The sequence below is a fragment of the Anolis carolinensis genome, chromosome 1 (genome assembly GCF_035594765.1).
Source record: "Anolis carolinensis isolate JA03-04 chromosome 1, rAnoCar3.1.pri, whole genome shotgun sequence".
Lineage (NCBI taxonomy): Eukaryota > Metazoa > Chordata > Lepidosauria > Squamata > Dactyloidae > Anolis > Anolis carolinensis.
In genome coordinates, this window is record NC_085841.1 from 39,770,151 (window position 1) to 39,790,345 (window position 20,195).

The following is a 20,195-nucleotide window of genomic DNA, read 5'->3' on the forward strand; positions in this document are numbered from 1 at the left end:
TTAAAGATTTCCAATTTTCTAATTTCTTCCTTATCTCTCTCCAAATTGTCTCATAGTTGTTTTTGAGGAGTTGTGAGCTGTAATTTGGATCCCTAAATATTTTTTTTGTTATTTCCAATTTTGATTGTTCTTGCAACAAGTCTTTTCTGCTTTTTGTTATGTTCTTAGTTAAGATTTTAGATTTCTGTTTATTGATTTTAAAGCCAGCCACTTTCCCGAATTCTTCTAGCTTGTCTAACCATTTCTGTACCGTTTCAAGAGTGCTCTTAATAAAGAAGACACGTCATCCGCAAAGGCCTTGACCTTAAGCTCCTCCTTTTTTATTTTTGTCCCCTTTAGTTCTTCATCTTTTCTGATTCCCTCCATCAGAATTTCCAACATTAAAATAAACAAAAGTGGGGACAACGGACAGCCTGCCCAGTACCTTTCTGTAGCTGTATCAATCCTGTTTCTTGGCCATTTATTAGAAAATTGGCGCTTTGTTTAGAATAAATTGACTTTATGGCACTCACAAAATAAAAACCCATATCCATGTCCCTTATGATTTCTAACAGAAATTCCCAACTTGTGTTGTTGAAGGCCTTTTCCGCATCCAGAAATAGGAGACCTACTTCTTGGATCAACATGTTGACACATGTTTAGTTGCTGATCACTGACATACACATGTGTTTCTGAGGAAGTTTTTGCTTTATTGTATTAGAGTTTGGTCTAGAAAAACTTAGGCTACCAACTTTATTCTATTAGGGCCTTCCAGACAGGCCCTATATCCCAGGATCTGATCCCAGGTTTTCTGCTTTCATAGAATCATAAGAGTTAGAAAAGACCTCACGGGCCATCCAGTCCAACCTCCTGCCAAGAAGCAAGAAAATCACATTCAAAGCATCCTCGACAGATGGCCATCCAGCCTTTCTTGAAAAGAAGTGACAAGTGGAGTGCCGCAGGGTTCCGTCCTGGGCCCAGTTTTGTTCAACATCTTTATTAACGACTTAGACAAAGGGTTAGAAGGCCCGGTCATCAAGTTTGCAAATGACACCAAACTGAGAGGGATAGCTAACACTCCAGAAGACAGGAGCAGAATTCAAAACAATCTTAACAGACTAGAGAGATGGGCCGAAACTAACAAAATGAAGTTCAACAGGGACAAATGCAAGATACTTCACTTTGGCAGAAAAAATGGAATGCAAAGATACAGAATGGGGGATGCCTGGCTCAACAGCAGTACATGTGAAAAAGACCTTGGGGTCCTCGTGGACAACAAGTTAAACAGGAGCCAACAACGTGATGCGGCAGCTAAAAAAGCCAACGGGATTTTGGCCTGCATCAATAGGAGTATGTCTAGATCCAGGGAAGTCATGCTACCCTTCTATTCTGCCTTGGTCAGACCATACCTGGAATACTGTGTCCAATTCTGGGCACCACAGTTGAAGGGAGATGTTGACAAACTGGAAAGTGTCTAGAGGAGGGCAACTAAAATGATCAAGGGTCTGGAGAACAAGCCCTAACTGTGAGAGCTGTTCGGCAGTTGAACTCTCTCTGGACTGTGGTAGAGGCTCCCTCTTTGGAGGCTTTTAAGCAGAGGTTCAATGGCCATCTGTTGGGGGTGCTTTGAATGCAATTTCCTACTTCTTGGCAGGGGGTTGGACTGGATGGCCCATGAGGTCTCTTCCAACTCTACTATTCTATGATTCTATGGTTCTATGAAGCTGCTTAAAAGCCTCTAGAGAAGGACCCTCCACCACACTCCAGGGCAGAGAGTTCTACTGCCGAATAGCTCTCACATTAGGAAGTTCTTCCTAACGTTCAGGTGGTATCTCCTTTCCTGTAGTTAATCCTTTCCTATAGTTTAAACTGGATTATATGAGTCCGCACTGCCAGATAATCTGGGATAAACAGAAAATCTGGGATCAGATCCTGGTATAATAGAGGACATCTCCGGAAAGGCCCTTGGTCTCTGAAGTGATACAAGACAAATGTTTCAGACTAACATGGCTGTGCCTTTTAATTCTATTTGCATTAACTCATTACTTAGGATGCGTAATTCCACAGATGTAACAAATACACTGAACTTTAAGTACAAGATATAGCCACACAGTTCCACAGGCTATTTTTGTAGTTATATCATCAAAATATATCTATCTGTGATTTATGGAAACAGAATAAAAATTGATAGTTTTTAAAAATTAATCCAAAGCTAGATGTAATAACTAAATAATGTATTAGCATTCTAGAAGGCTCTCAAGTCCTCCAGCTGGTGAAACTGCAATAAAACAATTTAGATGCAATCCTAACACAGCTTTAAAAGGCAGTTAAAATTTAAAAGGTCAAGCTGACCTATTTAAAATGCATGGGCAAAACAAACCACATTGCACTGATGCAGAAATAACTGCAAGGGAAGTAACAAATTGGAAATTATATATCTAGAACTCAGAATACACCCAAGAAGGACCCCAGGTATAACTCCTGGCTGCTGCTAGTCAGACTTCACAATACAAGACTGATGAAGAGCATGGTTCAATACTAGAAATTGTTTCCCATAGTTGTCATGCATAAGCTCCAATGGAATCAGTATTTGCTAGGCTTTGGTTCCAGGACCCCTGGTGAAGAACAAAACCCTCTAAATGATCACATTGTATTATATTAAATGGCGTAGTAAAATGGTGATGAACCCAAATGCATGCCTGGCTCAAGGATCTATGAAATGTCAAAAGACTATAGCAGGATTAACTTTTACATCTACGTAATAAAGACGTAGTTTATTGAATCCATAGAGGAAGAACCATGGATATGGAAAGGCCACCTGTACCTGTTAATATTCCAGTGTTAGCTGTCAGATCATGTCAATGGAACTCACATTTTTTTAAAAAACAACAGTAATCCAAACTATCAACAAGTTTGCCTATGCCTACATCAGATCAAATTGGGAGATATCAGGGTATGTGCTTCTATGGGCAGACTAGCCAAAGGTGACAAAAGATGTTCAAAGCTGTCACATCCACTTCCACCTACAATGACAGAGCTTGGCAACAGATACAGGAGTGCAGCCAAGCAAAACACTAAAATGTGTTTTAACCTAATAATTCTGAATTCTGAACATATATCTCTTAGTTTTCTTGGAAGCAAATAACATACTGCTTGGATTTTAACTAAAGGGAAATTTCAGATTAAAAACTAGCTAGCACGACGTGTATAGTGGAAGCATAACTATGACCAAATTTCAAGCCACACATTTTACATTTGTACTCATTTTGTTTGTTTGATGAACAAACCATTCCTTTCGCTATAATTTTAGAACAGTGGTTCTCAACCTGGGGTCCCCAGATGTTTTTGGCCTACAACTCCCAGAAATCTCAGCCAGGTTACCATTAGGATTTCTGGGAGTTGAAGGCCAAAAACATCTGGGGACCCGAGGTTGATAAACACTGTTTTAGAATATAAATATGGTCAATTTCAGCTAAAGTAGACCCATTCTAGTAGGTCGGCTGCTGGCCTCTCCTCCTTTTTGCCTTGTTTTTATTTGTGTTGTATTTTGAAATGGTCATATGACTGGTCAAATAAATAGTTATTATCAACTAAAGTAGGCCCATTCAATCAAAGGTACACTGATAAGTCAGCACATGTAAATTCACTTGATTGAATATCTACTTTGGTGGAGGTCTAAGAATAGAAATAAGGCTTATGAAAATATTAATCATCTCTAGATTTATTTCTTCCCTTCTTACTTCCATTTCATTTCAGAATATTCATGAAAATTTGAGTTTAATCATATGTGAACACAGTATTATTTGTATATTAAAAGTTACATGCTCACTTAAAAACACTTTGTTTATATGTAAACCAAAAAATTCAAAAAAACAAAACAGATATTCTGTATGTAGATAGACCAGTGATTATATAGGAATTATTGAGCGCTCGGGGAGAAATCTCAATTGATAAATCAATCATTAATTTTTCAATCAGAAAATTGGAAGATCTGCTATTTTATATAAACATTGCAATCAATTTTAAAATCTTCATTTAAACATTCCATGTAGTGAAAGGATTTGCTACTTCCGCAATATGAATAAAACCAAGATCAATCGTCCTTCCCATAATGCAAAAGTAAAATCGGAAACCCTGAGCTTGAGGTGGTAGAACATAGTTAAAATACATATAAAAGAAACCCATACCAACATGATGCCAGTTTGTTGTCGAAGGCTTTCATGGCCAGAATCACAGGGTTGTTGTGTGTTTTCCGGGCTGTATGGTCATGTTCCATAAACATGTTTCTGGAAACATCTTGGTGTTTTGGTTTTTAAGGGCTGATCCTGGTTTTTTTGGGGGGGTTTTTGGGGGGGGGGCTGATTCAGAAAATTACATTGGATAGACCACATTATAGTTTCTTAAAAATTATTATCATGATTTTCTGTGTGCGAGTAGATGGTGACTAGTTGATGGGATATATTCTCTGTATCTCAAAAACTAGAGCTGATATTGGGAAATTGGTGTCATTTTTTGGAATCGGCAGGTCAAATATACCCAGAAACAGGTCTAACATTTGAGGCACCAAAATATGTTGGCCAGTACTATTAATAAACTCGCTCTAGGCTCGGGCCCTACCTATATCCGTGATCGCATCTCCTCCTATGAGCCAGTGAGGACCTTGAGATCATCCGGGGAGGCTTTCCTCTTGTTCCCACCACTGTCTCAAGTGCGGCTGGTGGGGATGAGGGAACGAGCCTTCTCGGCAGTGGCCCCCCGGCTCTGGAATGCACTGCCAAAAGAGATCAGGCAATCTCCTATATTATCCAATTTCCGCAAGGAACTGAAGACCTGGTGGTGTCGGCAGGTTTTTAAATAATTACATTGGAATACCGCCGATCTCTGGGCCTGAATATATTTCACAAGATTTATCTAGCCTACAATGATACATTTTAATATATTGGGTTTATGGTTCCTGTCCCCTTGATCAGGTTGTGTAAGTGTAATTTATTGACATATAATTGTATTGTTTTACCTTGCTTAATAATGTGTTATTATGTTGTTATGTAATGTATGTGTGGTTTTTATGATTGGAAACCACCCTGAGTCCCATCCGGGAGATAGGGTGGTATATAAATAAAGTTTTATTATTTATTATAGGCACTATTTCCATAACTTTCTTTTATATTTTTATTTGCAAGTCTTTAAGGAGGAATATGTCCTTTTTTGTAAGAACTCATAGAGAAACACATAATAAAAGAGGATTAAATATGTTCTTCCATGTATCCTCAGACCCCTCCCTCAAACGTTTATACCACCAAGGCAGACAGCTGCCTGTCTCTTGAGACCTCTCTGGTCCCATTTTATTCACTCCTTTAGCAATCAGAATATCTTTTTTAAAAACCACCTTGCTACTAGAGCATCTTAGACTGAAATACTTCTAGCAAAAATAATTTAAGAAAATTTGTAAGTCCATTCAAGAAAAGCAGGACTCAACTGGTAGTGCTGATAGTGGTAAATGCCAAAATAAAGTCATATATAAGTGTAAGACCATATCTGGAAGAATCAAAGCACAATTTGTAATGAGATGAAGCATTATGGACCAGAGAAATTCATATTCTGAATGAGAGGAATGTGAACTTTTCCTGTACACATACTTCAAAAACTCTGACTACAGCAGTAAAGAGAATAAAAATCTAAAGTGGCAATCACATTCCTCTACTCTAAAGAACTCTGGTCACTGTGATTTATTAAAAGAGAACATTTAATGTTTTTCTAAGTATATTTTTCCTCTATGAACAGCCTACTAAAAATGTTTGGTATGTGCTGATATAAACATTTTGGTCTGAGTCTGAAGGAAGCAAAGAAACCAAAATCTTTCTTCCATATTTCCCACAAATAGTAATGTTGTTTGGCTTGCATCCAAACTGTTTCTGCCACTTCACAAGCTTAGGTCTCTCCTGCAGTTGTGCATCAACACATCTGTCTTTTCTTCTTCCTTTTAATGGCTATACGTGGTGTGTTAGGGGTAAATGTACTAACAGATACCTACTACTATGAAGATAAGTAAAAGTTAAAAAAGAAAGATCTAAAAAAGTGTTTCAGTAAACTTTTGTGCTGATACCACTTTAAAGGCTGCATTTACATGCATAAATATTCTCTATCTAGGAATAAAGTGACATTGACACAAAAAAGTTACTGTACACATTCTAAATTAAGAAAAGCAAGCACAAATTATGAACAAGATAGGTTCTATAGGTTTGTTCTTAAGTTAAATGCATTTGTAAGTTGGAACAGGAACAATTTTTAAATGTAACTCCAACCGTGTGTGTGTGTGTGTGTGTGTGTGTGTGTGTGTGTACACACACACACATGCATGCATGCTTTGGGTAGCATAAGGAAGGGTTAACACTCCTGTGGTGTTTGCTTTGTTATCTATGCCCTTGTTCAGAAGATTTCACCTCACTTTCTGTCCCTGGGATAATTGGATTTTGAAAACTTTTGTCTTCTTGTGGAAACAAGGATTGGTGATAAAGTTTCAGTGGAGACACATTTTCCTCATAACACTTTGGAGAATGAATTTCCCTTCCTAGAGGTAGATTTTTCTCACTTCCTGTTGTCTCGCTCTCATTCTTAACTATGAATCGTTTGTAAGTCGTATGTTTGTAACTTGGGGACTGCCCATACTCCTTGTAGATATTTACTCTGCAAAATATATCCAGTTGTTCAGACTGATGGTCCGCACAAAAGTGTAGTTAATTTTGCTGTTCTAAACTACGCTACTACAGTAGGCAAAGTATTTCTATACCCTTTGAAGCTGAGATGGTTTATCTTCTAGAACTAGGTTGGGCAATCTCCATGGTTCGAGGAGACATTCTGTCCCCACTTCCAAGAATTCATGAGAGATCCACAGCATGGAATGCAACCATTAAAATCTCCACAAATGCTCAGGCACAGCAATGAAAATTTAAGCACATCTCTTCTTATTTAAAGAAGGTGTTTGCTTCTTTCTACAGAAATTCAGACCTTAGTAACGCACATATTTTTTGCATATTAAATAGTACAATTGCTAATAGCACCATAGGGGGCAGCATACCATTGCTTACTTTTCTCCAATGCAAAACTTCGTTTCTACTCTTCCTCCATTAATCATTTGCATACTCAAGGGAGTATTGTACAAAATAACATTTCAGATAATATAATCATATCCTGCATTTATTCTACCAGACATAAGAATCCTAGAATTTGGGGGGAAAGGCAGGGTATAAAGTGAGAGGAAGACATATAGAAAGATCAGGTGTAGTTTCGTATAGTCAACTCTAGTACACACCATATACAAAATGACACATAATTTACAGTCACCTATTCCCTTAATACTGATAGCAAAAAATGCCAATGGCAGTCTTGATCCCTCTGGTTCAATGAAAAAGACTAAATGAAAAGGTAACCATATAAATTAACTCTAGTATTTCTGCATATTCAAACCTTAGTGATATTTTCCATGACTTATTATTATACAGTTTGTTTCCACAACATGGGTACATTTTAACTATAATATACTAGACACACAAACAATATCTGAGTAATTCTTACCTCCCCAAAGGCTCCTCGGCCAATTACTTTCAAGATTTCAAAATCTTCTTTATGTAGTCGCATCTGTTTCACTTTAGAAGTGAAAGGCTTGGCTGTAACAAAGGAAAATATCAGTAATTCTGTAACAGAAACATAATAATGGTTGGTACAACATATACAGCTTAACTCAATATCTATTTAAAATTAATCTAAATTCTTTTTATTATGCTTAGCATTCGTATTTGAAATTTGGAACACTTTGCATTAATATTGTAGCTAAAATCTTATGTCTGCAGCCCTAAAAGTTTGCTTATTGCTGGAACAATTAGCACGCTTGCCCTAATCACTTGTCTCCTTGTCTTAACTAAGTACTTAGCACGTTTTGCAAATAAAACGAGAAAGGAAAAACTGTTTGAAGAGAAAGGATTAAATATTCCATCCCCTAACACCACAGTCATTACAAATCACAACTATTTAATACCACTGAGTGCTATATAAAAGAATGGATTGTGGAGAATTACAAAACAGAAGGTGCTGCAGTTTCTTATGCAAGATTGTGAAGTTTTCATTTGTTCAGTTTTCAACTTGTCCTCTTTTATATGTGGATGTCATCAAAGGAAAAGTGGAGACAACAAAATAATTAAATTGTTATTGGATTCTGTGCAAGAGTTAACACACACCAATCCAAAAATTAAAACCCAGACACAAACACAGGAATTTCATCTGAGATTACAGCTGAGAGGGAGGAAAAGCTGGAATATTGCTTCCAAGGAAGATTTGCATGCTTACAAAGGTAGGTTTGAGAAGCTGAATACACCGAGTCCAGTAAGTACAACAAAAATTACTTATTTATTATCTGTGTTGTTCGCCCCACCAGCTTAATACATAGATATCTTGAGCAACGATCAATCTATTTGCCCCCAGGGTACTGGGAATGCTTCTGTTTGTCGTTTGATGTTTTATTTTATGTTTGCTATAACAGATTGTGTTTTTAATTTAATTTTAGTTGTTAAGTCATAATTTGTTTTTATATGTTCAGTTGTCAATTTTCATTAGTATGGGTGTATTGTTGTTGTGTCCGGGCATTAAATGTTTGCCTTTTATGTCTGGAATCCGCCCTGAGTCCCTCTGGGGAGATAGCGCAGAATATAAATAAATAAATAAATTATTATTATTATTATTATTATTATTATTATTATTATTATTATTATTTTAGAACAGAAAGTAATCCAAGCAGTCAGTCTGTGTAACAAAAAATTGTCTTGGTCTAAAATGGTCTTAGGAGGCAGATGTGGCAAAATGTGGGTTTTTAAAATAGTTTTTATTGAATTTAAAATTTTTGAGATGGGGGGGCCTGTACTTTTGTTGTTTTGTGAATCGCCGTGATGCCATCACTCTTTTATATATATAGATACCATTTTACAATGCCATTGCATCTAATGGAACTTAAGTACCCATGGATTTGGTATCCATATGAGAGGGTCTTGGAACCAACTGCAGAAGAGATCAAAGGCCCACTATAGTGTTATGGAATTGTTTTCATATATATTAAACTCAAGTTAAATTCAAGTTACTCAAGTTGAACATGCCACTCAACAAACTAAGAGGAAGTCTGTTTTTCCTCTGATCTATATATATAAATGTGTTATGACCGTTTTTACCTTAACGTAAACAGAGAAACTACAACACCCAGAACCACGAAAATACACAACACAACACAACGCCCTTGTCGCTGTGTTTAAACAACAAAACCACACTTCAGATACACATCCGTGGCCCACACAAACCAAAAAGCCACAAATATCATGTGCGCTTGCCTGGGACAGGCGCAGCGCGCGAAACTCACCCGCCCCAACACCCTCCTCAACGATCCTTCACTCACCGCCAACCGCTGCCACCGCCATCTTGGCCACCACCGCGGCACAGCACAGCTCGCCTTCCCGCGACTTCCCCTCGTGCTCCTAAATGCCAGGGAAGAAGGAAGGCAAAACCACCGCTTTCTACACTCCTTCTGTTCCCACAGACAGCCAAGAGCAAGGTAGGTTGCCCCTTTAAAAAAAAACTATCGCCAAGGAGTCAAGAACGGCAAAACCGCTGCTTTCTCCTCTTCTTCAGATTGGAGACCTAGCAACCCTAGAGAGGGCAGGGAGGAGGGAGGAAAACTGGCATAAAGCCGCCCACCTGCCTACCGACAAGGAGGGAAGGAAGGCAAGAAAAGCAGCGGTTTCTTATCTCCTTCTCTTCGGACACACAGACACACCTCCTATTTCTTCTCTTCCTAGAGTTTTCCCCTCTCTCCCTTTCCACCCATCAAGGGTTTCCATTCAGGCGCCTTTGGGTTCTCCACCCAGCAATATGCCTTTTTTGGGTCTCTCTCTAAATCCATCTCAGTGGGAAAGGGAAAAGGAAGGATAGATTGGGGAATCCACGGCCTGGGAAAACAAAGCCCCCGCTTCTCCCCCGTCGTCTCCTCCACCTCCTCTTCCCTTTCAACTGCAACCGGATTCAATACCATCCCCATTTTTCAAGCCCCTACAACATTCACTCCAAACGGAAATGCTTTCTCCAGGCATTACCCTAAGTAGGGTGGGAGACCATAACAACCACCTGCTTGGTTTCCCCTCAGGAAAATCCACTTCATTGAGACACCCCTCAAGAAAATCCACTTCAACTTGCTTTTACCATACAAAAAAACACAATCCAAACACTCCTGACAGATGGCCATCCAAACTCTGTAATACCATTCAATCCTAAGTTTCGGAGAGACCCCTCAAAAACATCCACTTCCACTTCCTTCTACCATACAAAACTACACAATCAAAACACTCCTGACAGATGCCCACCCAGCCTCTACATAATAAAAATGATCATGACATCAAACCTTACCTCCTTCAGACTTTCAGTACTGATGGCGTTTCTGGGGGTTCACCAGGCATGATGTGAGTTGTACTGCACATACAATCTTATCCATTTTGTACATATATACAACCATAACACATATACCAAATACCACCACTTCATCATTACTTCATTTTCCACACCACCACACTTCTCCACAGCAACGCATAAAGAACAACACTCTGAAAATAGGTCAATTACAGACAGAAAACAATCAGTACCAGTAAACACCTCCCAACAACGGATTACCTCAAGCAGGAATCACCCAGGCTTTGAAGCTACAAGCCAGGAAACAATCGGGGCCACCTAACACCTCCCAACAAAGGCTCCCACCAGGCAGGAATCAGCCAGGGTTTGAAGCTACAAGGCAGGACACAATCAGGGCCAGCTACCACCTCCCAACAAATGATTTTCCCACGCACGAAGCAGCCAGACTTTCAGATTACAAGGCTATTAAATGCTAATCAAGGTGACTAATAACAACATTCATACCTGCCGCACCAAGACTATTCATTACATTCCACCTCACCAAAAAAGGATTCCCATAAGAAGAAAACGACCACGCTTTGAGGATGCAAGGTTATTCATTCCTATTCCACCTGCCCAACAAAGGATTCCCATGAGCCACAGCAACGCGTGGCCGGGCAAAGCTAGTATTTCAATAATTTGAATCCAACACGAAAACCTCTACAGAGAACATTAATAGTACAATACAAAACAAAGGCTACAATGACCTGTTACTGACAGTGGCCCAGGGATCCAAGAACTGTATATAAATTCTAGATGAAAAATCTGAGGAACAGGCACATTAATAGAGTATACATCTGAAGGTTTGCCCAATTCCAGTTCACACATGTACTGGCTTTCTCTTAATGACTAAACAATAATGGAAAACCTGGCCAAAAAGGAGTTGCAGTATTCAATTCTCAGAGCCATGTGAGTAAATGTTAGTTGTTCTGCAGCAAACAAGGGTGTTCCCTGTGTACACAACTACTGGAAAATATTTCTGTACAAGAGCAAAGACAGAGATTTCGGTGGCCAAACTAGGTCATCACCATAATATCAACTTTCTCTGCTATTGCAAATCCACACATTAATTGAGTCTGATAACACTGGGAAAGTATATTTGATCTATATATCCCAGCTTCCCTGGTATGACTTATATACCATTAGGCTTGGAGACATCTCTCATCTTAGTCAGAATTATAGAAATATTATTGAAACAGCACTGCTACTGCAGAATACTTCACAAGTCACTATAAAAACAACACAGCCTATAAGGAAAAAATACCAAAGAGACGATTGTAAAGATATTGTTCCTCCTATCTTGATGAACTGAAACATAAATAAAACCTTTTGTTTGTCTGAATGGTTCAGGATAACAAGAGTAATTGAAAGGTGGGATACAAAACCTATTAACATTGCAGTCTTGGGAAGGAACAATTTCAGATCTACTACTAAACACAAATAGAAAGATAAATTAAAATAATCTTCCTAACAAAATTATGGCAGCAGAATTAATGTATGTCCTGCAATACTGGGAAAACCATTAGCTAGCAATGCTTTAGTATGAATAATTCCTGGTCTTAAACTGGACATACTTCACAGCATATGCAGGATAGTAATTTCAGATAAATAACTTCCCACATAACATATCTTAATATATTATTTTCAACTGCCTTCAAATTGACTTCAACAGGAAAACCGATGATGAAACACCTCAAATGCAACATGTCGTCAATATGTCCACGTCCAGGGTTATTCAACTCAAGAGGGGCCAGCCCTCCCCTTTTCCTACTGCATCCTACTTCAACAAGTCTTATTGTATTGCTAGTGACTTATTCTTCTTATTTTATAGCCATTTCATGACAGTGTTATTTAGTCATATTGACTTTTAGAGAGAATTCAGGCTTGTTTTGCTCTAAGACCATTTATTTGTATTTTTGGCCCTCCGTGGTCTTCTGATTTTTTGATTGGTTTCAAACTAATGACTGAGCCAAAGTATAGGAAATCTTTCACTATCTAAATATCCTCATTATCTGTTTTAAAGCTATGTGAATAACCTATGGTCATTACGTTTGTTTTCTTAAGGTTAGACTATAAATCTGCTTTTGCACTTTCTTCAGTAGTTGTTCCAAGTCATTCCCATTTTCTGTTAGTGGTATGGCATCAATTCCATCCTTCCTCCAATTTTCATGCTATCTCTCTCTGAGTCCAGTTTACTTTTGTGCATGATACACTAAGTGGCCAAGCTATACATGGTGGTAAAATGCAGCCTTGCCTGACCCCTTTTGCAATTTGGAAACCACTATGTTTCCCTTTATTCTGTCCTAGCTGTGGCATCTTGCTGAGTAAAGGATATGCACTGGGATAATGAAATGTTCCAGTGCATTCATTTCTTTTACAGTGATCCATACTTTTTCATGATGTACAAAATGAAAGACTTTGATATAATCTATAAAGCATAGATTGATTTCATTCTGAAATTATTCAATATGCTCCATTATTTGACATAAATTAGCAATATGATGTGCCTCTTCCTCTTTTCAACCCAACTGAGACATCTGTTATATCTCACTATATATATATATATATATATATATATATATATATATATATATATATATGGTAAAATGTGATAGAATTATGAACATCACTTGAGCTTACATGGGAAATGCAGTGACCCAGTAGTTATAGTAAGCCCTGTTATCCTCGTTTTTCTTGGCTAGTGGATTGTATATTGAACAGTTCTAATCTGTGGGCAACTTTTTTGTTTTTCATATTTGTTGACAGTTTACTGTCAGAATTTGAGTGGATTCTGTTGCTGTTGATTGCAACAGCTCTCATAATCATATCTGCATAGGCTATCACTCGTAGCTATGATTGTCTTCCAAGGGTAGTCTTGGTGGTGGGTCCGTAAGTAACTGTAGAGACCTATTCTGGAACCGCATGGTCTTTCGCCATGACATACATTTCCTTGAGCTTGTTCTAGCAGGACAGCACAGCTACTGTATGCCCAGGACCAAAGACTGGAGACCTTGGTACACTCCTTCTATACCTGGGATGTCATCCTCTTCCACCAAGCACACAGCTTCAGGAGGGACGCATATGAAGTGGTGAGAGAGGAAGAGGACACCCGCCTAACCAGGCAGATCAGCCAAATCAACGCTGGTGATCAATGGAGTGACAAATGTTACAGCCAGATAGCCCCCACATCCGATATATATTTCCAGATAGAAGGTAGTCTTGACAAGGGTTTGCTTGATATGCCTTCCTCTTGGCACATTTCTCCCTTTCGCCCTCTATTTGTGCCATTTCAAAATCCAAGAGAGGCAGACTATGTTTAGGCCACTTTTACTAGTTATCTCCCACTATGGGGTGAGCAGAGTAGATCCTAAATAGGGCTGCTTAGTCTTGGAACTGCTGCCGAACTGCTCAACTACTTCAGACCTTGAGTTAGAACAACTGTATCCATATCCACCTGTCCTCATCAACACTCACTGATTTCCATTTCTGTTGGTTTTCTTTTTCTTGGAAGATGCCTGTGCGTGAAGTCATTTTATATGTTGAGATCAATTCACAGTGATCAACACACAGTCTTCACAAAGAGAGTTTTTGATCCAGTGGCATGGTTAACATGACAACCGGTGGCCTCTAATGTTTTGCAGCCTTCTTCTGCCTTCACAGTTGCTGCAACATGTATGTGTTGTCGAAGGCTTTCATGGCTGGGATCACAGGGTTGTTGTATGTTTTCCGGTTGTATGGCCATGTTCCGGAAGTATTCTCTCCTGACGTTTCGCCCACATCTATGGCAGTCATCCTCAGAGGTTGTGAGGTATATCTCACAACCTCTGAGGATGCCTGCCATAGATGTGGGCGAAACGTCAGGAGAGAATACTTCCGGAACATGGCCATACAGCCCAGAAAACATACAGCAAACATGGACCATGTTATCACGATTTTATGTGCATATGTCATCTCCCCTCGCTGGATTGTCACCTTGTCATGGTTAGGGAGCTTGTGTGTCCTAGTGAACCTATGAGTGAAGTCGTCGGAGTCATGTATTCACAGAGGGGTCTCCCATGGCAGCAGGGTTATAGGGGAGGAACCAGACAAAGAACAACCCAAAGATGGCAATGGCAGAGCAACAGCTCTACTGGCATGTCATCTATTCCTGGTGATTTCCCCTCCCTCAACTGCTGTAAGTGCACCTTCCGTTTAACATTTTAAAATTGTGGTTTCCCCTTCAAATGGTTCCTCCTTAAGTAAATCTGTCATTAAGTAAATCTGTAAATTTTTCATTTCTTTCATATAGTTCTCCCATGTATGATTTCCCTCAGTTTTTTTATTTCTATTTAGTCATGTAATGTTTACATTTGCTAGTCATAGAGCATCCCCACTCTTGGTTTTAAATTCCTTTTGAATTCTTGATTCATCTGGAAGAGGTCTCTTGTTCTACCTTTTTTTATTCTGGTCTTCTATTTCTCTTTATTGTTTGGTATAGTTTTTCTCTTTGCTCCTGCATACAAGTTGTTGAACAGTTGCGTTCACAGTTCTAACTCTATTTCATCTTTTACTTTTGCTTCTTGATTGTTCTTAAATGCTTGAAGAGTTTCATCTGTCACCCTGTAGGATTTTGCTTTCTTTTTTGTCTAGATAGATAGATATATTGCATAACTTCCTTGCAATGTATCTGGATTCAGTCCAAAGTTTTTGTGCACCTACTCAGTTAGGTTTAGCAATGTTAATCTATTTTTTACATTATCTTTAAAATCGAAAAGGATGTTCTTCAGGTTGTGTTTGGCACAATGACACATTTAGTGTTCTTCTTTAGCTTTACTCTGTTTGGTATCGTTGATTCATGTTCTATGCCACAATCTAATCATGATGTTTTTGGAGAGAGACTCAAGTTCTCCATCTTCTGCTTCCAATTATATAGAGTATCTGATTTGTATATTTGTCATGAAATAATGTCCATGCATACAATAGCCTTTGTTGTCAGAAGAATATGTTTTAAGATAAGCAAACTGCTACCATAGCTTCTAAAAATTCAGTAATGTTTCTTTTTCTTGATCCAAGGCCAAATGTTCCGTTTTCTACTTTTGTATTCCAATTGCCTATAATTACCAACATGTCCTATTTTGATGTGTGATCAATTTTCTCCTGGACTACAATATTATTGTTGTTGTTGCTGCTGTTATTATTATTATATTACACTACTACTAATCTATCTTTTCCCCAGATGGGACTCAAAGCAGCTTACAACAACTTTTTAAACCCAAGATTACACAATAAAAACATACGCAATTGAACCGCCCACATGAATTACTATTATTTTTTTTTTACAATCTGGGGATATGGCATATATGACCACATATCATCATGACAAAGAAAAATCTACCACTAACTGCTCCACTGAAAATAAAGTATTTTAATAATGTAATGAAATAAAATAAAATATGCTATGCAACCACATACGTTTGTGGGAATTATAAAGAGGGTAATAAAACAGGAATAAGTTACAATATCAGATATTGTTTATATTGTGTTTAGATTACATTTGTTCTTTTGTGTAAAGTCTTTGTGAAATTTGGGTAAAAACATTACCTACCAGATCTATATTATAATCATGTTGAACAAGATTTTTAAAAAGAGCTTTGCATAGAAGGATACATATGGGTGAGGATTAAAGTATTAGGAGGCAACTGTCACTGTTTTTCTGCAGACAATCTTTACATATTTCACTATCTAAGATTCCAAAATTTTTAGAGGATTATTTTAAAAAACATGTTACAATAAGCAATCTGCATATACTACACTGGTTTATTTAATTTTTTTACTTAATCTATGATTACATTATTCCTATATTTCACTGACAATAATGAAACTATCATTGTTACTTATCTGTTACTTATCTGTTCAATTCTGCTGGATTATGTAGTTAGACTGGTATTTATGTCTACTTTTTCTACTTCCCTGTACATCTCCTTGTGATTCTATAGCGAATGGATATGTAAGATACAACTATTTTAAGAATCATAGCCTAAATCTCGAGTTACATAGCAATATCTGTACACTTCTTCAGAACTACGTTTTTGTAAGTTAGAATTTTGGTAAAGAATCACAAAATCATAGAGTTGGAAGAGACCCCAAGAGCCATCCATGCCAACCCCCTGCCATGCAGGAACACACATTCAAAGCACTCCCAACAGATGGCCACCCAGCCTTCATGACCTAGTCTCTAGTAAAAGATAAAGGTTTTCCCCTGACGTTAAGTCCAGTCATGACCGACTCTGGGGGTTGGTGCTCATCTCAATTTCTAAGCTGAAGAGCCGGTGTTGTCTGTAGACACCTCCAAGGTCATGTGGATGGCATGACTACATGGAGCGCCGTTACCTTCCCGCCGGAGCGGTACCTATTGATCTACTCACACTGGCATGTTTTCGAACTTCTAGGTTGGCAGGAGCTGGAGCTAACAGCGGGCGCTCACTCTGCTCCCGGGATTTGAACCTGGGACCTTTTGGTTGCTGAAAACTCAGCAATATAACCCAATTATCCACACTTTAAAAAGAAATCAAGGGAATCAAGTGTTGTCAAAGAGGCACTAGGTACAAAATCTTAGCCAAGGAGCAATAATACAATAGTAATGAGAATGTTTAGTTCTTGTTTGAGAACTAAGCCAGTCTTTTTGGAATAGTTTATGCAACTCTTATACAGGTAGTCCCCAAGTTACAGACAAGATAGGTTCTGTAGGTTTGTTCTTGAATTTTTATGTAAGTTGGGACAGGTACATTTTTAAAATACAACTTCAGCCACACTCACACACACACACACATATATATACACAGAGAGAGGGGGGGGGAATGAATGAGAATATTTTGGATACCACAGGGAAGGGTTGACACCCCTGTGGTGTTTGTTTTGCTGTCTGTGTCCCTGCTCAGAAGATTTCACTTAATTTTATGTCCCTGTGATAATTGGATTGTTGTGGAAAGATTTGTGATAAAACTTCATCAGAGACATTTTTCCCCCATAACTCTTACAGGAGTGAATTTCCCTTCCTAGGGGTAGATTTTGCTCACGTCCTTTTGTCTCACCCCCATTCTTAGATAAGAGTTTTTGGTAAGTTCGATGCCTGTAATTACTAAGAGAAATAAAAAATGTTTTCTGTGCAGGAAACATGCTTTTGGTAGTGAACGTTTTCTGTTCAAAAAGCAATATACTTTACAGAAATAAATATATGTTCTACATTGTTTTTGTTCAGAGAACACGTTTTCTGCATAAAAACCACACTTTCTGCACATAATAACTCAGTGTAATTTTGGGTAAAATGAATTGCTTACAGTTTTCTTTTTCTTTCCCAGGTTATCGTCAAGACATCTTTTTATCATTAAGGATGTAAATACTAACAAGTATTACTTATATCCAGAAGACACCAGAATGGTAAACAACACATTATAAAGAAAGCCAAACAGTCCATGTTATGGTTGAGCCTTATGGCTCCGATACTGGGAGACGTGGTCGTAAGACTCCTCGGGAGTCAGATACTCTCGAGGAGCGAGAAAGGAAGCGGCTGCGGGACTTATTTGCAGAACCATCTGACGAGGATTCCTTTGAGGGTTTTACTGAGAGAATGGAGGAAGAGATGGTTAGCTCAGAGGAGGATGACATGGAATGGACTCGTGTGAGGGAGGATTTGGGTGCCACTGGCAATGATAGTATGGAAGGCGATTGGGGACCTTCAGGATTAGACCCGTGGACAAGCTGGAGGGATGGGACGGGATCCACAGCTGGGGATGCTGTGGGGCGTAGTCAAAGGTGTTTCAGTTCTGATGAGGAAAGTGATGAGGAAACGCCTGGAATTGGGGTAACAGCTGATAGTGATGAGGAGCTGTAAACTGGCATAAAATGGGGTTTGGAAGCAATGGCTAATTGCGTTGGGCAAGGTAATCTGGACGAACGCTTGGGCTCTGTGTGGGAAATTCCTGAAGACGGGTGTGATTCGTTTGCTGACTACCTTGGACCTCCGTCGTCTTCTTGACGGACGCCATCTGTTTATTCTGGACTGACTGACTGACTGACTGACTACGGCCTCGGACTCTCCTTCCTGTGATTATCGTTGGACCTGGTGAACTACAAACGTCTGTACCTGCCTTACGACCTTCGGACGGATTGGAACTTCGCTGACCGCTTCTGCCCTTGAATGCTGCGTTTGTATCTGGAAATTGCTTGCTGTGTGGAGGAGTAACCTCTTAGTTACTCAAACATAGCTTTTGGCAGCAGAGAAGCATCTGCTGCCAGTTTTTTGTATTCCTTTGAACCTTTTGTTCACCAGCTTTTGTTTGTTTTAGTCCCAGGCTGAAGTAAGCTTTTTTGGTTTAACCCGAATTAAACTCCGGTTTAATCCGGTTTATCTTTTGAACGTTTTCCTTGTGTCTTTTTACTTTTAAGGCCAATGTTTGCCTAGCCCTTGTCTTTTACGGGCATTTTTGGTTCTGTAACTCCAATAAACTTTGTTATATCTTATCTTGTGGCGTTCTGTCCTTGACAGTCCAGGTTGGGTTGTTCAACATAACCAATTATTTAAGTCATCTTGACATGTCTTCTATGTCATATCTGATTTAATACTTACACTAGAAAATTTTATCATCTGACTTGTAAAGTTTAATAATGAATATCAGGCCCTCTAAAATATTACTAAGAGCAATCCAAAAATAACTTCTGCAACCCCACCAGCATTCAAAGTTGACCATGTTGGGTATGTGTGCCAAGTTTGGTCAAGATCCATCTTTGGTTGGGTTCACAGTGCTCTCTGGATGTCAGAAGCCTCAACCTCAAATACTAGCGGAGTGTTAATCCACAGTCCAAGGTCAAACCAATAGTCCAACAGAGGTGCAAACATTAACAGGATAACACACTACAGAAGCAGAATGTCTATTCCAGGGTCATAAGACAAATATCAAAATGTCCAGAGTACAAGGTTGAATCAGAATCCATAGCCGAGGTCCAAGGTAAGTCCAGGGTTCAGGAAACACAAGACAGCAAGAGTCCAAAGTCATAGCTTCTATAACTGCTATTGCAGCCAGCAACAAGGTGCTAGGCTTGAGTTCCTTAAATCCTAAGTCCATAGGTATTACCTGTTACTGACTCTCTTTTCAGCTGGTGTCAAGGACCTGTGCAGCAGGTCCTTGACACTTTCTTAGCAGACCCACAAAAGCTGGAACACTTAACTCTTCCTCAGCCTGCTCTAAGGAACTAACTTGCACTTGTACTACGGGCTGAATAGTAGTAGCTCCTTCCATGGGTGCTTCTTCAAAGCTTAGCTGAGAGAGCTGCTGGACACTGCTGTGCTCCAGCTTGACCATTGAGCCTTTCACCAGTATCTCCTCATCTATGCTTACCAAGTTGTCTATGACAATGGATGTGAGCTAACTATAATTCCCAACAAGGGCAATTCCCTCCAAACTCAGCAAGTACCTAAATTAGGTCATGATGGGTATGTGTGCTAAGTCTGTCCCAGATCCATGGTTGGTTGGGTTCAGAATTGTTCTCTGGTTCTCTGGATCTAGGTGAACTATAATTCTTAATATCCAATTTCCTCCAAAGCCTGCCAGAACTTAAAAGTTGGTCATGTTGAGTATGGATGCCAAGTTTGGTCTAGATCCATCATTGGTTGGGCTCACAGTCCTCTATGGGTGTGGGTGAACTACAACTTCCAACATGGTGGGTCAATTCCCTCCAAACTCCTCCATTATTTTCTGTTGGTC

At 39.0% G+C, this 20,195-nt stretch overlaps 1 protein-coding gene across 14 annotated transcripts in view; it reads right to left on the minus strand.

Annotated features, from left to right (window-relative positions):
• Positions 1–20,195, minus strand: part of cdc42bpa (CDC42 binding protein kinase alpha) — a 174,841-nt gene that overhangs the window by 124,275 nt on the left and 30,371 nt on the right. For all 14 annotated transcript variants that reach the window (XM_062972916.1, XM_062972902.1, XM_016990695.2 and 11 more), the window contains exon 2: positions 7,552–7,643. In XM_062972916.1, the coding sequence (XP_062828986.1) occupies positions 7,552–7,643 (92 nt within the window). The remainder of the gene's footprint in view (positions 1–7,551; positions 7,644–20,195) is intronic.